This window comes from Phymastichus coffea, unplaced genomic scaffold, assembly GCF_024137745.1.
Source record: "Phymastichus coffea isolate CEN01 unplaced genomic scaffold, Cenicafe_Pcof_1.1 PCOF00031, whole genome shotgun sequence".
NCBI lineage: Eukaryota > Metazoa > Arthropoda > Insecta > Hymenoptera > Eulophidae > Phymastichus > Phymastichus coffea.
Window position 1 is genome coordinate 3,354,589 of NW_026706842.1, and position 14,955 is coordinate 3,369,543.

Here is a 14,955-nt window from a genome sequence, read left to right on the forward strand (position 1 = left end):
TGTTTCTATTCATTGTGGCGCGCTACGGTGCGCCGCGTCCCCGAGGCAATTATATCGGCCGGCGGAGAGGGGGGACAGCTTACGCGTCGCGCCGCCTTGACGCGTGCCTCGAGCCGCTGAACTTGAACTGCATTTCCCCAGGTGCAAATCGATGCGCGACGCTGTTTGCTGTTTCCACGCCGCCGCGGCTCTGCTTGTCGACGCTTGTGCTTTTCCGCACGCGCCACTTGGTCTGCCATCGCCTCTTTGTTCCCGTGATGCCAACGGCTGAGTCACCGGACAGCCGAGCGCGCATCAATACCTTTTTTAATTACGACACGCGCGACGTTTCTGACGCAGCTCGTTCCAGTTGTCACGGTAATTGGCTCTCGAGATGCATTCGAATGAGACGCGTACGGAAAGGTTTTGCGATTGGTCCCCGCTGGTTCGGTCGACAAAATTGCGACTCGGTAATTGCTAGACATCAGATGAACCGATAACTTGTTGTCGAGAAACATGATCATTCAGAAAGTTAGATTCGAGAGAAGCGAAGCGATTGAAGCTGTGGCTGTCGGCAAACATACGATCTTTGAGTCGTGCCTTATCGATCTCCGATAAGGCACGACTCAAAGATCGTGTGCGACCTTAAGCATCTTCAAAATTGTTGCCGGATGTAAATGAACTGCATAACTACTGGTACTTGGCAGGAGTTGCGCAGGACAGGAAACCGCCGTTCTTATCCGGGTCGCCGGCCGGCCGTCGGCGGCGCAATCGATGTGCGACAGCGGGCAGATGAGCTCGTCCCGCTCGTAATGAAAACGCTGCCTCTTTGCCTGGCTGCTGCCGCGCTCGAACAATGTCGACGTCAGTTGTCCCCCGATCTCGCCCGCGCGCGCGTTCCGCGAGCTTGCGGGGGTGACTCCGCGACAAAATGCTGCCGCGATTTGCCGAGCGAGTCGCGAAAGAAGCCGCCGGAACGAAGTGAAGCAGGGTCAAGTGGCAGGGAAGGGGCGGACAAGCGCGAAATACTTCGAATCTCGGAAGTAGGTTGAGCCTCTCGAAAATGTGATGAAAGTTGGCTGGCGTCCAGTGCTTTGGCGCACGCGAAGAATAGCCCGCGGAGGGACGGCGGCGCGTCGGTGCAGCCGAGCAGTAGCGTTGTCGTCCCGGGCCGTGCGCGCAAGCATCAGCGGCGACGGCGGCGGCGGCTCTCACTTCCATTTTGCGGGTGGCGCGCCAGTCTTGCGCATTCGGCCCGCCGGGCCACGTTCAGTCGGCTACGCAAGCTCGCGCCGCCTGCACACAAGCTCGACTTGCTTTCGGCGGCTTCTCCTCGCTCCCACATCGATCCGACATTATTTCTGTGTTTGTGGGTTGACACGCTCCGAGCGATCGCACTGGCGGATGACGTCGGTTGCACTGCGGAGGCTACTCGTCCAGCGTTGCCGGTGAGTTTTCAGCGCAAGCTCCTCGGCGAATTGATCAATTCCAGTCGGACGTTGCGTCGACTAGCCTTGGTCGTACAGATATTTCGCTGAGTGCTGAATAGGCCATTTAGTTGTTGCACCTCGGAAGTCATTTATTAAGCTAATTCGCACATTCGTCACGAGAACAAAGTATCCCATGGCTGCACCGAATAGATTTCTTCGCTGTTTCATTTCAATAAATATGAATACGCAACGCTACTATTGTTTAACATTTGTTTGTACGCTTTCCCGGGACACGCACACCCAGGCGCACGCGCTTTCTGCTTATATATATTGTGCGCGCGCGTGTCTATGTTTATGTATATGTCGACACCTCCTAGCAATCAGATCCTATCTCTACGAGCAATTTGTAAAGGTACTATCTCGGCGTTCAATTGATAAAGGGACTATCTTGCGGCCAATTCGAAAAAGTACTTTTCGCCAGTTTATATCTCAGCTGTCCTTTCGATAACATACTATCCCGGCCGTCGGATTATTATTGTTTTGTGTTTAATATTTTTTTGCTTGATGCAGAATGCAAAAACGAAAAACTTAGCACGTTCAGTGTTGATTAAAAACAATCCGCCCGATTGCGCAGGCGATATACTTTGATGATCATCAGCGATGTTGATACTTATTCTATACTACCTGCCCGACGTACGAATTGTTCGCACGTTCAGCAGAAAGCGCAGATACGTACGTGGAAAATCGCACTCACCATACGTCGTATCGAAAAATACAGTACGACACATATTCGGGAAAAATCCCGTGTATCTTTCCAGCCTTGCTTCGCTCTGGCGTAAACGACCTACGAGACAAGAATCTACTTTTCCGCACTTGTATTGTAATTAATACTTTATAATTTATTTTCGACACCCTCGCATATGGCTGATATATTGGTTTTGTCTTGCTCGCTATTAAGGTTTATAAAAAAGCTGTTTATCACCATTTAAAAAAACAATACTAAGAATAGAACGATATTAATCCGCCAAGATAGCAGTTTATTGAAACAGAATCTTTTTACACTGATTGCCGAAATATGACCTTCTTGAATTGAACGCCGAGATAGTTCCTTTTCGAGTTGCTCGCCAAAATAGATGCTTATTGCTAGGACGCATCCATATATATGTATACGTATATGTACATGTACATGTATACCGAATTTATTCATAAACTTATCAGCAGACATACCAGGAGTGTCAGTTCTTTTAATTCTCGTCGCAACAAAAATTAACTTGTCGTTTTGACGGATAGGGTTTCGAGATACTCGGAATATGTGGGAACTATTCGCCCTAATCGACCCAAATGACCTAAGTGCAAGGTGATCGTCATTGCGGATTAAAATCAATGATGCCGGAGAAAGAATCGTTAAATCATCGGAGAGAATTTGCATAACCGATTGGTTCGCTTCGCTTCAAGGCAGGCGTAATTACGAAGCGCTCCTCGATTATCCATCTGCGGGCTGTATAACGCGGCTGTGACCGTATTCATAGATAATATACGAGCCGCGCGCGCGCGCGCGTGCGAACGAATCAGCGTCGCGTCTCCGATGGACTCGCGCAACAGTAGAGTGGCGCGCGAGCGCGGTAAAAGTCGGACGCTTTACGCAACCCGCTGGTGTCGCGATGATTCGCGAGGAATTCTCATCGAATGATTTAGAAACGGACGCGAATCGTACGATCGCCCGTAATGAAAGTGCAACCCGACAAAGAAAGCATTCGAGCGCGCGCACGGCTTAGACGCGAGGTATTCCAGGTAGACATTAGAAATCAACGAAGAAGCTCGCGAGGTCGCTCCACCTATAGCACGAAGACTCGCCGCAGCAGTATCGAGCCGTCCGTCCGCAAGAGAACAATCGCGTTCGGCCGGGACGTCAATCCGCCGACAATAGTAAAGAGCAGTGCGATCGGCAGGAGGCGGTGCGCTGGCGGTGAGCGGGAGAGGACGGAGCGGTCGTCGTATCTCCGCGGCGATACGGCGCACGACTAGGACCGACGGGGCAGCGAATGCGCGCGGAGGAAGAGGAAGCGGCGAGAGATACTGCGAGCCGGCCGGAGATGAGAATGAGCAGCGGCGAGGATGTGGAGGCTGCCAAAGTGGACGCGGCTGACCGAGAGCCTCCGCTGGCCCCAGAGCTTCGTTCTGCTGCTGCTGCCCTGCCTGCTGGCGCTCACCCTCTACTTCCTGTCCGGCTCGGAGCGCGAACTCGAGCGCGTCCAGTACCTGGCCTGGCGCTCCTACAACACCTCTGTCGGTCAGTCTCTGCACCATACGTCTACTCCTGTCCCGCCCTCGACGCCGCTGCCTTCCGCGCTTCCTTCTCGGCCACCGCTTGCCTCCTTGCCTGCCATCCTCCACGCGTCGACAAGCACCCAACACTCGAGACACGAGAACGGAAGTTCCATGGAAATCAATGGTTCTGCGATGTCTCATGAAGCAGATGTGCTCGACGGCTATCTGGTGTGGAACTCCAAGTGTCACATGCTGTCGATGAACCCCTACGATCCGTCCATCGTCAAGTTCGTCAAGAGGGAAAAGTTCGAGGCGTGCTCCACCAAGCCGAAGCTCACCTCTATCGGCAGGTACGCCAACGGAAGTGTCTATCTGCTCGTCGACCGCGACGCGGCCAAGCGGTACAAAGACCTGTCCTGCTGCTGGGCTCCCGTCGTCAGGCCTAGCGCGCTCCTCAAACTCGACAAGGAGTACGATTCCAGAGTGAGGTATGTGCGCTTTCACGCTCTCGTCGACTTGTTCTCGCCAAAATTCACCGCGCGAGCTTGCGAATAACATTGGAATCGCTTTCCAGCGTAGGTCATTACGAAGACTTCGAGGAGCAGGTGCTGCTGAACAAGTCGATCGAGGTCGTTCACGTCGTCTGCCGCACCGGCAAGTCCAGCCGGAAGCCGTCGGCGAGCAAAGTGAAGACGGCGAAGGCGAAGAGCAGCCTCGCCTACGAGAACGTGCACGCGGTGCTGAATCCCGAGCGAGTGCGCGAGCGGTGGCTCAATGCCTCCGAGAACAGAGCGGGCTACAACAACACCAATGGCACGGTTACGGCCACGGCCGCGCGACACGCCCCGCTGAGCGTCCTCCTGCTCGGAGTCGACAGCGTGTCTCGGCTGAACTTCTACCGCGCGATGCCCGCGACCCGGGCCTACTTCGAGGACCGGGGCTGGACCGAGTTGCGCGGCTACAACAAGATGGGCGACAATACCTTTCCGAATCTCATGGCCCTGCTCACCGGTCAGAATCAGACCTGGGCCTACGCCAAGTGCAAGCCCAAGGCGCTCTACGGCTTGGACAACTGCTCGATGATCTGGTACAACTTCAGGGAGGCCGGCTACGTCACTGCCTACGCCGAGGACCAGGCGAAGATCAGCACCTTCAACTACCTCAAGGTCGAGCACTCTCTCGCCGTTCTTTCGCTTATTCGTAACCGACCGTGCATTCGTTCCGCAGATGGGTTTCGTCGAGCCACCGACGGACTACTACCTGCGGCCCTACATCCTGGCCGCGGAGAAGCTTCTGAAGACGCAGCCACGCTTCAGCTCCAACCACTGCACGGGCCCCGAGCTCAGCATCGACCGGATCTTCGACTCCGCGGTCGAGTTCGCCAAGGCCTTCGTGGGTAGTCCCTACTTTGGTTTCTTTTGGAGCAACACCATCAGCCACGAAAACATGAACGGGCTGTCGCTCTACGACACCAGGTTTCTGGCCAAACTGCGAGCGATGGAGGACGCTGGGGTGATGAACGACAGCATGATAGTGGTGCTGAGCGACCACGGGATGCGTTACGGCAACATTCGCGACACGTTCGTAGGATGGTACGAGGAGCGGCTGCCCTTCGTCTACGTCTGGCTGCCGGAGTGGTTCCGCGAGCAGAACCCCGAGTCCGCGCTGGCGCTGCGCGTCAACCAGAACCGCCTGAGCTCGCCCTACGATCTGTACGAGACCCTGCGGGACGTGCTGCAGCGGGCGGGTGGTCAGGCGCCGGCGAGCACCGGCTGCCCCCGCTGCTCCTCGCTCCTGAAGCCGCTGCCGCGCGAGAGGGGCTGCAAGGAGGCCGGCATCGCGCCTCACTGGTGCACCTGCGCGGCCTTCGAGCCGATCAGCAGCTCCGACAGCGTGGTCGTCGAGGGCGCGAACAAGTTCGTCGATCACATGGAGAACATCGTGAAACAGTACAAGAACAAGAAGGGCGATCGGGTCTGCTCGCAGCCCAAACTCAAGCGCATAATCAGGGTGAAGAAGATGCTGGACCTCGAGGGCGATCCCCAAGGCAAGGCGCTGAAGCTGCTCTACTTGCTGGAGGTGACGCCGGGAGGCGGCAAGTTCGAGACTACGATGACCTACAACGGTCCGGGCAATTACACGATTCGCGACGAAGAGGTCAGTCGGATCAACCTGTACGGTCACAGTGCCAAGTGTCTCAGCGAGGGCTTCAAGCAGTATTGCCACTGCGGCGTCTGGCACAGTATATCCGATCACCTGTTCGGCAGGTGATTCCAACGTAGAAATGCTTTTCTACCGTTGTACGCACTGTAGGTATACCTGTAGTGCGCTCACGCACGCGACAGCCATAGTATTCAAAGCATACGTATACCTGTACACATGTATAGTAAAAGAGATGCCAAGTACGAGTTCTCGCTGTCCGTACGCTAAGAGCGCGCAGCGAGATTATATTTTATACGATGTTTCCGTAATTGTAAGGATCGAAGCGTTTGGCGTCGTGGAGACAAATATGGCTACTCCGAGATCGGGTAATTATCTTTTGAATTGTACCTCACTCGATGACCCGTCAGCTTCAGCCGCTTACATTGTGTTTCCTTCACAGTCAACACGACGAGTCCGAGGTATACGAGTGATAATAACTTCCATTACTGCGTTCATTTCTATTGAAGTACTTCAGTATTTTAATAATATTATAATAAGTGTATCATTGATTATTTTTCTACTTGAAGAGTATAGAAATTTTTATACGCTGTTACCATTACTTAAGTTTGATAAATCTTCTGGGGAATGGGAATGCCGAAGGCCAATTTTATTATAGTCATGTGAAGAATATTGCGTTGAGTGTGGATAATCATTGTCTACGAAATATTGTTGAGACACATTTTTATAACGAATCTAGATTTTCTACTGTCAGCACGGCCCTTTTCTTAAATGCTCTTCTTTACATTATTCCCGCATTTCAATTAACCACGTCAATCAAAGCTTGCTTCATTAGTCGAAGGATCAAGCTCCGGATGAATCGAAATCAAAATGAGTTCGGATACACCACGCTGAATTAATTGTGAAAGTGTTCTAACGAAAATGAATGTATTTTTTTAGTCAACTTACAGCAGTTTAAATTATTCAGCGTGCTATCGAATACGCATAAGCGATTGTAAAAATAAAGTTAACCATTATCTGATACGCGATTAACTACTTTTCTTTCTTACATCCCTTCGTTGCTCGTTGAGCGTGGACCATCCGCACCAAGCAGACGAAGCCGCTCTGATGTTCGCTAACTTCAGCTTTCATTCTAATTTTGCAGAATCGAATATTGAAAGATACCAAATGTCGCCAGACTTTCATGTAATTCAACATCGTTGTGGAAGAAGGAGTTTCAAATAACATCTAATATATGTAACCAATACCGCAATTTACTGCCATTACCGTGACACTTGTCACCCGTCACATTCTACCGATTGGTAACAATCAGCATTCAAGGTGAACCTCGTATTCTTCATACTCATGTCAAGCTCGTTAAATCTCGAAAAAATATATACTTCTGTACATTATTTATGACATATTTTTAACTCGCAAATTTCCTCGCGGAATTTTTTATTAACAAATTACACGAAAAAACGGCACTTACCTTTTGATTTTTTAATATTAAGTACGAAAGTAAGACAGTAAAAGAAATGGTATAAGAATATAAATTGAAGCTAATTAAAGAAAATGAGTTGTCGAGAAATTTGATCAGACCATCATGAGCCAAGAAAATCCCAGAAAATCGCGAAAATTTTGAAAAGTTCATAAAAATTCATATCTCTCATTTATTTTAGTTACAATTGGTAAGTTATGACATAGCAAATAGTTAGCAATTTTTAAGTATTTTTCGATACTCCGTGCGCAAAGTGTGTCTTACCCGCAAGCTCGGCAGAAAAGGTGCGTTGAAAATCATACTTTCCACACGTCGTATCAAAAAATACGGTACGGCACATGTTCGGGAAAGAGTTTCTTGTCTCGTGTACCTTTCCACCCTCGCGAGACAAAAATCTACTTTCCCGCACCTGTATCGTAATGTACTATTTCCGAACACTGCGCGCAAAGTGATAACTATGCGCCCTCTTAGCAAGGGAGCACAGAACCACGTGGGTAGCCTGATTGGAGTTTCACGAATGCGCAGAAGCTGTATGCTGCAACTGAGCGCGAACCTCACCGGGCCCCAGAGAGTAAATTGCTTCGCGCCTGCGTGATGCGCCTGTTACCGCTTTCGGCTGCGCCTTGACCGACAAATATGATGCACCACACGTATAGACGCGACAAACTTTAATTTTAGATAGACAATGAGATTTCTGTGTCGCCTGCTGAGGGCGCAGCACCACCGCTTTACGGAGGTGTGCGGAAAAGTTGTGTATGCACCACGGGAGGTCAGTAGGCAAATAATATACTGTGTGAAACGCAACATCGCACGATGCGTTCATTGTTATTGTGTTCTCTTGGTGCATAATGTACTAATTTTACGATGAGTCTTTCCGTGAACCTTTCAGATACTTATATTAACGTTGGTAACGGCTTTTTGAACTAGACGTTATAAAAAATCGGACAAATATACAACCAAACACGAATGAAAACGGCACGGCTGCAGGGATACGTATAATTGGAGTATGCAATACAAGCGCATTGTGCAACATGTCTAACATGCAAATATATAATTATTTGAGACGCCATTTTACCTATTTCATTTATGTTTTTTATTTAAGGCTAATTTGCTTCAGAGAAACAGTATTCATTTTGTTATTACTAATAATGAAAAAATCAAAAAGCATTATTACCCCTAATAAAGGAAAATGAACAAAGTAATGTTCAAATGGTTTCTCAAATAATTATGTTTGATTATTAAGCATGCAACGCAACGACTCGGCTATCTAGTCTGTTGGTCACGGGTAAATAAAGCTGATGTACTAGCGAAGCCTAGACGGGAGGAGCGAGTTAAGCAAACCGATCAGCGAGGGTACGTTGGCGCACAAGCAAAATTGAGCCATTTTTTAGTGCAACTACGATAAGAGAGAGGCAGTGGCGATCATAAAGAAACATCGGATATCATCACTGACTCAACTTGTCTGTGCGAAGAACCAGGGAAATTCCGAAATTGAGCCACGTGTCGCTCAAGCCTTCTGTTACACAACGGCGTTAAGCCAAGGCTAACATTGTTTTTCCTCGACGGTACTCAGTTCTAGTTGTTTGACCTTTGTGGAAATATCGGTGGGTCACTCTTCTTTATCTCTATATGTCTGTGATTTGTTTACGTCGTCCACGAGGCGTTGCACCGTACTTGTACTGCACATCAGCTGCACATTCGCTGCTTGCTTGCTTACCGGAATAGCGAGTGGAAATCAGGTACCTCTCTCTCTCTCTCTTTTTCCCTCTCTCTCTCTCTCTCTCTCTCTCTCTCTCTCTCCCAGTTACAGGGTGTTAAATGAATTTTTCGGAGAGAAAACTAGAAGTTTTACATATTTTGTCTTTTCCTCCTATCTTCTCCTGTATCTTAAAAAGTGACGAGTCGCCGACATCCAGCGTTATGATTGGTCGATGCTAAAATAGGGCCCGAAATTTTTGATTTTCGTATAATTTGAAATATTTTTATTGTATATCTAGGAGTGTACGATTTATATTTCAGTTGAAAATTCAAGTTATGAATAATGAATATGGATAACAATTTGCAAGAATTGAAATATACAATTAATAAATCGTTTTAAGAACAAAAGACGTTACGTTTTAAAATTATCAGTACTAATTGTTAACTTTATAACCACCTGTGATACTGAAATTAATATTGTATTAAAATTTGATTGAACGCGAAAGAAGATGGATAGAATAAAATAGAGGAAAATACATTTTTCTCTTTTGTACAATGTAAGTAAGAGGTATGGAAAGGACGGAAACTAATTATCAAAATATCAGACCCGTTTAATTTAAAGAATATTCACGGGTATTTTCAACGAGGCAACAAAAAACACACGATGTTAAATGTGTTACTCATACATTAGTTATTTATAAGTTTCGAACCATAAATACTACTACTGATTACGTAAAGTTTAATGATGCATAATAGTACAATAGATTTATCAATCATGAATTGAATTAATCTCTTGGATAATTTTGCCATAATATCTTGAAATAAGTAAAAGTTCATTGGTTTTTTGGGAAAAAATGGGTGAAAGTTCTATTTTTATTTCATTAGATTCTCCAATTTGGCATGTAAAAGGTTCAAACAATGTAATACATAACAGAAAAACATGAAAAAAAAGAGTACGCGAGGCGCACTAAGGCCCCGGTCCCATAGGTACGTACGGATGCGGACGGATACGGACGCGAATCGCAACTCTAGTAACATCACTAAAAATATCTAGTTCGATTATTTAGTACCAACACTACCGGTAGTGAGCAAAAGTGACTGTTGTTTAAAACTGTAGCGCCGAACGTACCAAATTTAATGAACGCCTATCTGACCTTTACATTATTGCAGTCTATAAGATGGCAAATGATAGAGAATTGATAGACTTTCAACTACAATTAGTGGAATTAGGCCTTAATTTTATGGAAGTACTTGAATATATGAGAAGAAGAAGAAAATATATATAAATGATATGTATTAATCATCCCAAAAACTTTTTTTACATTAGCATACTCATCAATAAGCAATATTCATGAAAATTTGAAAAGTAAATTGTAGACCTGACATTTGAACATTAAATGTGGTACGTTCGGCGCTACAGTTTTAAAAAACAGTCACTTTTACTCACTACCGGTAGTGTTGGTAATAAATAATCGAACTAGATATTTTTAGTGACGTTACTACAGTTGCGATTCGCGTCCGTATCCGTCCGCATCCGTACGTACCTATGGCACCGGGGTCTAATAACACTAGTTTATCTGAAAAACTGACGAATCACCAACATCCAGAGTTGTAATTGGTTGATACGAAAAAAAAACGCGAAGTTTTGAAATAATTGTATTATATATCTAGGGATGTGAGAGTTATATTTCAACAGAGAATTCGATTTATAAATAATTAATATGGATAATAGTCTGCAAAAAGAAGGTAAAAATTAATTTATTTAATAATAGTTAAATGGTTACATTATAATAAGTATCAATTGAAATTGGAATCTTCTTAGCCATGTTTGGTGATTTAAAATAAGCATTGGTTCCTTCAGAATGCGCCAAGCTTATTAGAATGTACCTGAGGAATCGTTAATTTCTCACATTTTCCACTTTGCGTATAAATTTTGTCAACGACAAAAGCTGAAAAATGCAACTAATGCATCGAAAACCATACCATAATAAGCCGAGTCATCGATTGAATCAGCACCACTTTTCTAAAGAGCCATACTACAGCCTAGGCGCGTGATATCGAGTTTCGGCTGGAAGTAAACAAAACTGTTACTCAACCAAATTGGAATAAATTCTAGAACAGAATGGGAAACGGACACGGCGCACGTTGTTAGGAATAAGTAAATATTGCAAGAAATTGATTGTCGAGGAATGAGAATGAGATATGGAGTGCGCCATTAATGAATAAATGGGTTGTTATTTATCGATAGCTATATAAAAAATTAAGTAAACGTGAAAAATTAATATATTTTGGTATTTATTATTTATTATTTATTTTTTATGAGCTCGGTATTTTCATAGCTACAGGTTACATATTTGATGATATTTGTAGATTTTTTAATTCGGAGTAACCCAAATGAGCACTGGCTGTATGACAGATTTTCAAGTATTCAAGTACAGCTAGTTTGAGATATGACAGTTGGTTGCCTTTCAGCTCGCTCTCTCGAATTAGTCAGCATAGTTTTTAGAGACAGTCGGCGATGTACAAGGTGCGTGAGCCGTTGTGCGTTTATGAACCGGCAAATTCGGCCTAACTACAAGAAAATTACGAGTGTAATAGTCGTTGAGTGACGCGATAGTCATTGTCGCGCAAGAACAAAACTATGTGCGGTGTGTTTTCAAGATGTGATTGGCAGCGATTCATTTTTTGGAGAAATGCGAAAACAAACCGTTTCAAGTTTCGACGGCCGAGTTTCAGTTATAAGTTTATGCTAGCTGTGCTGGTTTTGTGTACGTTTCTCTTCACTGTTTACTTGATGTCAGCTACAGCTCTCAATTATCTATATCCTGATCAGCTACACCAAAATTTCAGTTTCAATGGTACTTCATTTGGTAAGTAAAGTATAGACGAATTCACTTTGTTCCTAATGCAGATAAGCTTACTTTTCGAGGCGAGGCGAATAGATTGTGTTAGCGATTAGATAAAATATTGACACAAGACTGCTTGGTCTTCACATTGACATGGCTTCGGTCACAATATTTTGTCTAATTTTATATCATATCTGTTCTTAAAATATCGAATTCGTTGATTTAAAAGCATATTAGAAGTTTGTATGTACGTTAAATAAAATCAACTGAAACGCTATTATTTATACTACATGTCCCGAAGAGTAGGCTTAGATCGGTTCGTAATTTAATTCTAGAACTTATTTAAATAGAAACAATGAAAGGCTATCTTGTATGGAACTCGAAGTGCCACATGCTTTCAATGAATCCGCACGACCCGTCTATCAAAAATTTTGTGAAAACAGAAAAATTTGAGCCATGTTCAACGAAGTTAAGGATCACGAAGATCAGCAGGCAGGCCAATGGAAGTATGTTTCTCAGGATTGATCAGGATGCGGCCAAGAGCTACGGAAAATGGTCGTGCTGCTGGTCAATTATCAGTAGGCCTAAGGCAATGAAAGAACTTGATTACGATATTGATTCTAAGATTAGGTGAAGCAATTTAATACCGAATTTCATACTTGATAAACTATAAAGAACATTTTTTGTTGATTTCAATAAATGTCATAGCAACTTTTTGTTAATTTAAACAGTATAGGGAAGTGTCGTAATTTTGAGGATCGCGTACTCTTAGACGTCAGTGTAGAGGCAGTTTACACTCGTTGCTGGACTTTAAGACAAGGACCTTATAAAAATATTCATGCTGTGATAAACCCGAATCGCGTAGACTATCGAATGCACAAGCGTATCCTACCAGCCGAACTTAGACCGAACAAGAATAGTATAAATAGGACGACATATCGAAAGCCTCTGAGCGTTCTTATGCTCGGACTCGACAGCGTGTCTCGGCTGAATTTCTACCGCACGATGCCCGCGACCCGAGCCTACTTCGAGGACCGAGGCTGGACCGAGTTGCGCGGCTACAACAAGATGGGCGACAACACCTTTCCGAATCTCATGGCCCTGCTCACCGGTCAGAATCAGACTTGGGCCTACGCCAAGTGCAGGCCCAAGGCCCTCTACGGCTTGGACAACTGCTCGATGATCTGGTACAACTTCAGGGAGGCCGGCTACGCCACTGCCTACGCCGAGGACCACGCGCAGATCAGCACCTTCAACTACCTCAAGGTTAATATTTTTATACAATATTTTGCTTATTCTACTTTTCACGACACGCAATTATGATAAATGAGCTTTATTTGCTAAAATATTAATCTCGTTTTGCAGGTCGGTTTCGTGAAGCCACCGACGGACTACTACTTGCGGCCCTACATATTGGCTTCTGAAAAGTTACTACCAGGTCGACAGCGCTTCTACACTCAGTATTGCACGGGTCCCGAGCTCAGTGTCGATCGAATCTTCAATGCCGCGCTCGATTTCTCTGAAGCTTTCGTTGGCCGCCCATCATTTGGTTTCTTCTGGAGCAACACCATCAGCCACGAAACCGTGAACGGGCCGTCGCTCTACGACGCCAGATTTCTGGCCAAGCTGCGAGCGATGGAGGACGCTGGGGTGATGAACGACAGCATGATAGTGATGCTGAGCGACCACGGGATGCGTTACGGCGACATTCGCGACACGTTCGTAGGATGGTACGAGGAGCGGCTGCCCTTCGTCTACATCTGGCTGCCGGAGTGGTTCCGCGAGCAGAACCCCGAGTCCTCGCAGGCGTTGCGCGTCAATCAGAATCGCCTGAGCTCTCCTTACGATCTGTACGAGACCCTGCGGGACGTGCTGCAGCGGGCGGGTGGCCAGGCGCCGGCGAGCACCGGCTGCCCCCGCTGCTCCTCGCTCATGAAGCCGTTGCCGCGCGAGAGGGGCTGCAAGGAGGCCGGCATCGCGCCTCACTGGTGCACCTGCGCGGCCTTCGAGCCGATCAGCAGCTCCGACAGCGTGGTCGTCGAGGGCGCGAACAAGTTCGTCGATCACATGGAGAACATCGTGAAACAGTATAAGAATAAGAATGGTAATCGAGTCTGTTCGCAGCCCAGACTCAAGCGCATCATCAGAGTGAAGAAGATGCTGGACCTCGAGGGCGATCCCCAAGGCAAGACGCTGAAGCTGTTCTACTTGCTGGAGGTGACGCCGGGCGGCGGCAAGTTCGAGACTACGATGACCTACAACGGTCCGGGCAACTACACGATTCGCGATGAAGAAGTCAGTCGAATCAATCTCTACGGTCACAGTGCCAAGTGTCTTAGGGAGGGCTTCAAGCAGTATTGCCATTGCGGCTCCTGGTACAATATAGTAGATTTTTTATTTGGTTGATGATGAACCATAAGCAATCGAGCTGTTCCGGTTCTGAACAAAATATTCGATCGTCAAATGACTACATTTTCCTCGACATCTGTATTTTAACCATGTACTTGACTAGTAATTATAGTTCAACAAAAGTCACTTACTAAACTGAGACACTCAACAAGGATTAAAAGACTCTAACTAAGATATTGGAACCTTCATAAACGTAGTATATTCGAATATGAAAATGTAATTTCAAATTATGAACTGTTTTGTTTTGGAATCTTTTATTATACTTTTTAATTTCTTTTGGTTATGTAACAGGATTTCATTTTAATTCAGAATTTTATCAACCGTCGAATCTATCGAACCTATAAATCTTAGCAAAAATGACGACTAACGCCTGTCTGAATGCAGCAGGTTAAAGGCCATGAAAACAAATATTTGCTTTATTTATTGTAAAGATTGGAGAAATAAATTTGTTTTTTAAATCGTAAAATTGTATAGGATCTTAGTTTTCTTCCGACAATTTTATAGGTTTGACAGCTAGTCGAATTAAAAGTGCTTGCGCGTATCGTTGCATGATATGTCCACTAGAAATCAATAATGGTAATGGGAGCGTAAACATTGCAATCACGAGAGGAAGTGGAAGCGAGAGTAAAGAATGCTTGAGCGCAACTCGCAGCACGGAGTGCTAGATTTTTCGCGTAGAGATCAAACG

At 45.9% G+C, this 14,955-nt stretch overlaps 2 protein-coding genes across 7 annotated transcripts; both read left to right on the forward strand.

The window, feature by feature from the left end:
* Positions 1 to 952: 952 nt before the first annotated feature.
* Positions 953 to 7,236, forward strand: LOC131663201 (uncharacterized). 6 transcript variants are annotated; one of them, XM_058933422.1, is made up of 5 exons: positions 955 to 1,427; positions 3,359 to 3,699; positions 3,883 to 4,165; positions 4,252 to 4,843; positions 4,905 to 7,235. In XM_058933422.1, exons 2-5 carry the CDS (start codon positions 3,525 to 3,527, stop codon positions 5,946 to 5,948), a joined length of 2,094 nt encoding a protein of 697 aa, XP_058789405.1. In that variant the 5' UTR covers positions 955 to 1,427; positions 3,359 to 3,524; the 3' UTR covers positions 5,949 to 7,235. The 6 variants fall into 6 exon arrangements, with proteins under 6 accessions (XP_058789403.1, XP_058789405.1, XP_058789409.1 ...); XM_058933424.1 differs by having other exon boundaries at positions 957 to 1,427; positions 3,886 to 4,165; positions 4,905 to 7,233; XM_058933420.1 differs by having other exon boundaries at positions 953 to 1,427; positions 3,359 to 4,165; positions 4,905 to 7,236.
* A 3,325-nt stretch (positions 7,237 to 10,561) lies between these two features.
* LOC131663112 (uncharacterized) lies at positions 10,562 to 14,746 on the forward strand. Its single transcript, XM_058933217.1, has 6 exons — positions 10,562 to 10,758; positions 10,835 to 11,303; positions 11,383 to 11,882; positions 12,209 to 12,488; positions 12,590 to 13,124; positions 13,224 to 14,746. Exons 3-6 carry the CDS (start codon positions 11,654 to 11,656, stop codon positions 14,262 to 14,264), a joined length of 2,085 nt encoding a protein of 694 aa, XP_058789200.1. The 5' UTR covers positions 10,562 to 10,758; positions 10,835 to 11,303; positions 11,383 to 11,653; the 3' UTR covers positions 14,265 to 14,746.
* The last annotated feature ends 209 nt before the right edge of the window (positions 14,747 to 14,955 follow it).

Bases quoted from the DNA above. Each gene is read 5' to 3' on its own strand.
- LOC131663201 (XM_058933420.1), top strand. From the start codon at position 3,525: ATGTGGAGGCTGCCAAAGTGGACGCGGCTGACCGAGAGCCTCCGCTGG. The intron at 4,166-4,251 runs GTATGTGCGCTT...ATCGCTTTCCAG, and splicing joins GAGTACGATTCCAGAGTGAG to CGTAGGTCATTACGAAGACT. The intron at 4,844-4,904 runs GTCGAGCACTCT...TTCGTTCCGCAG, and splicing joins GCACCTTCAACTACCTCAAG to ATGGGTTTCGTCGAGCCACC.
- LOC131663112 (XM_058933217.1), top strand. From the start codon at position 11,654: ATGTGCGGTGTGTTTTCAAGATGTGATTGGCAGCGATTCATTTTTTGG. The intron at 11,883-12,208 runs GTAAGTAAAGTA...TTATTTAAATAG, and splicing joins TTTCAATGGTACTTCATTTG to AAACAATGAAAGGCTATCTT. The intron at 13,125-13,223 runs GTTAATATTTTT...CTCGTTTTGCAG, and splicing joins GCACCTTCAACTACCTCAAG to GTCGGTTTCGTGAAGCCACC.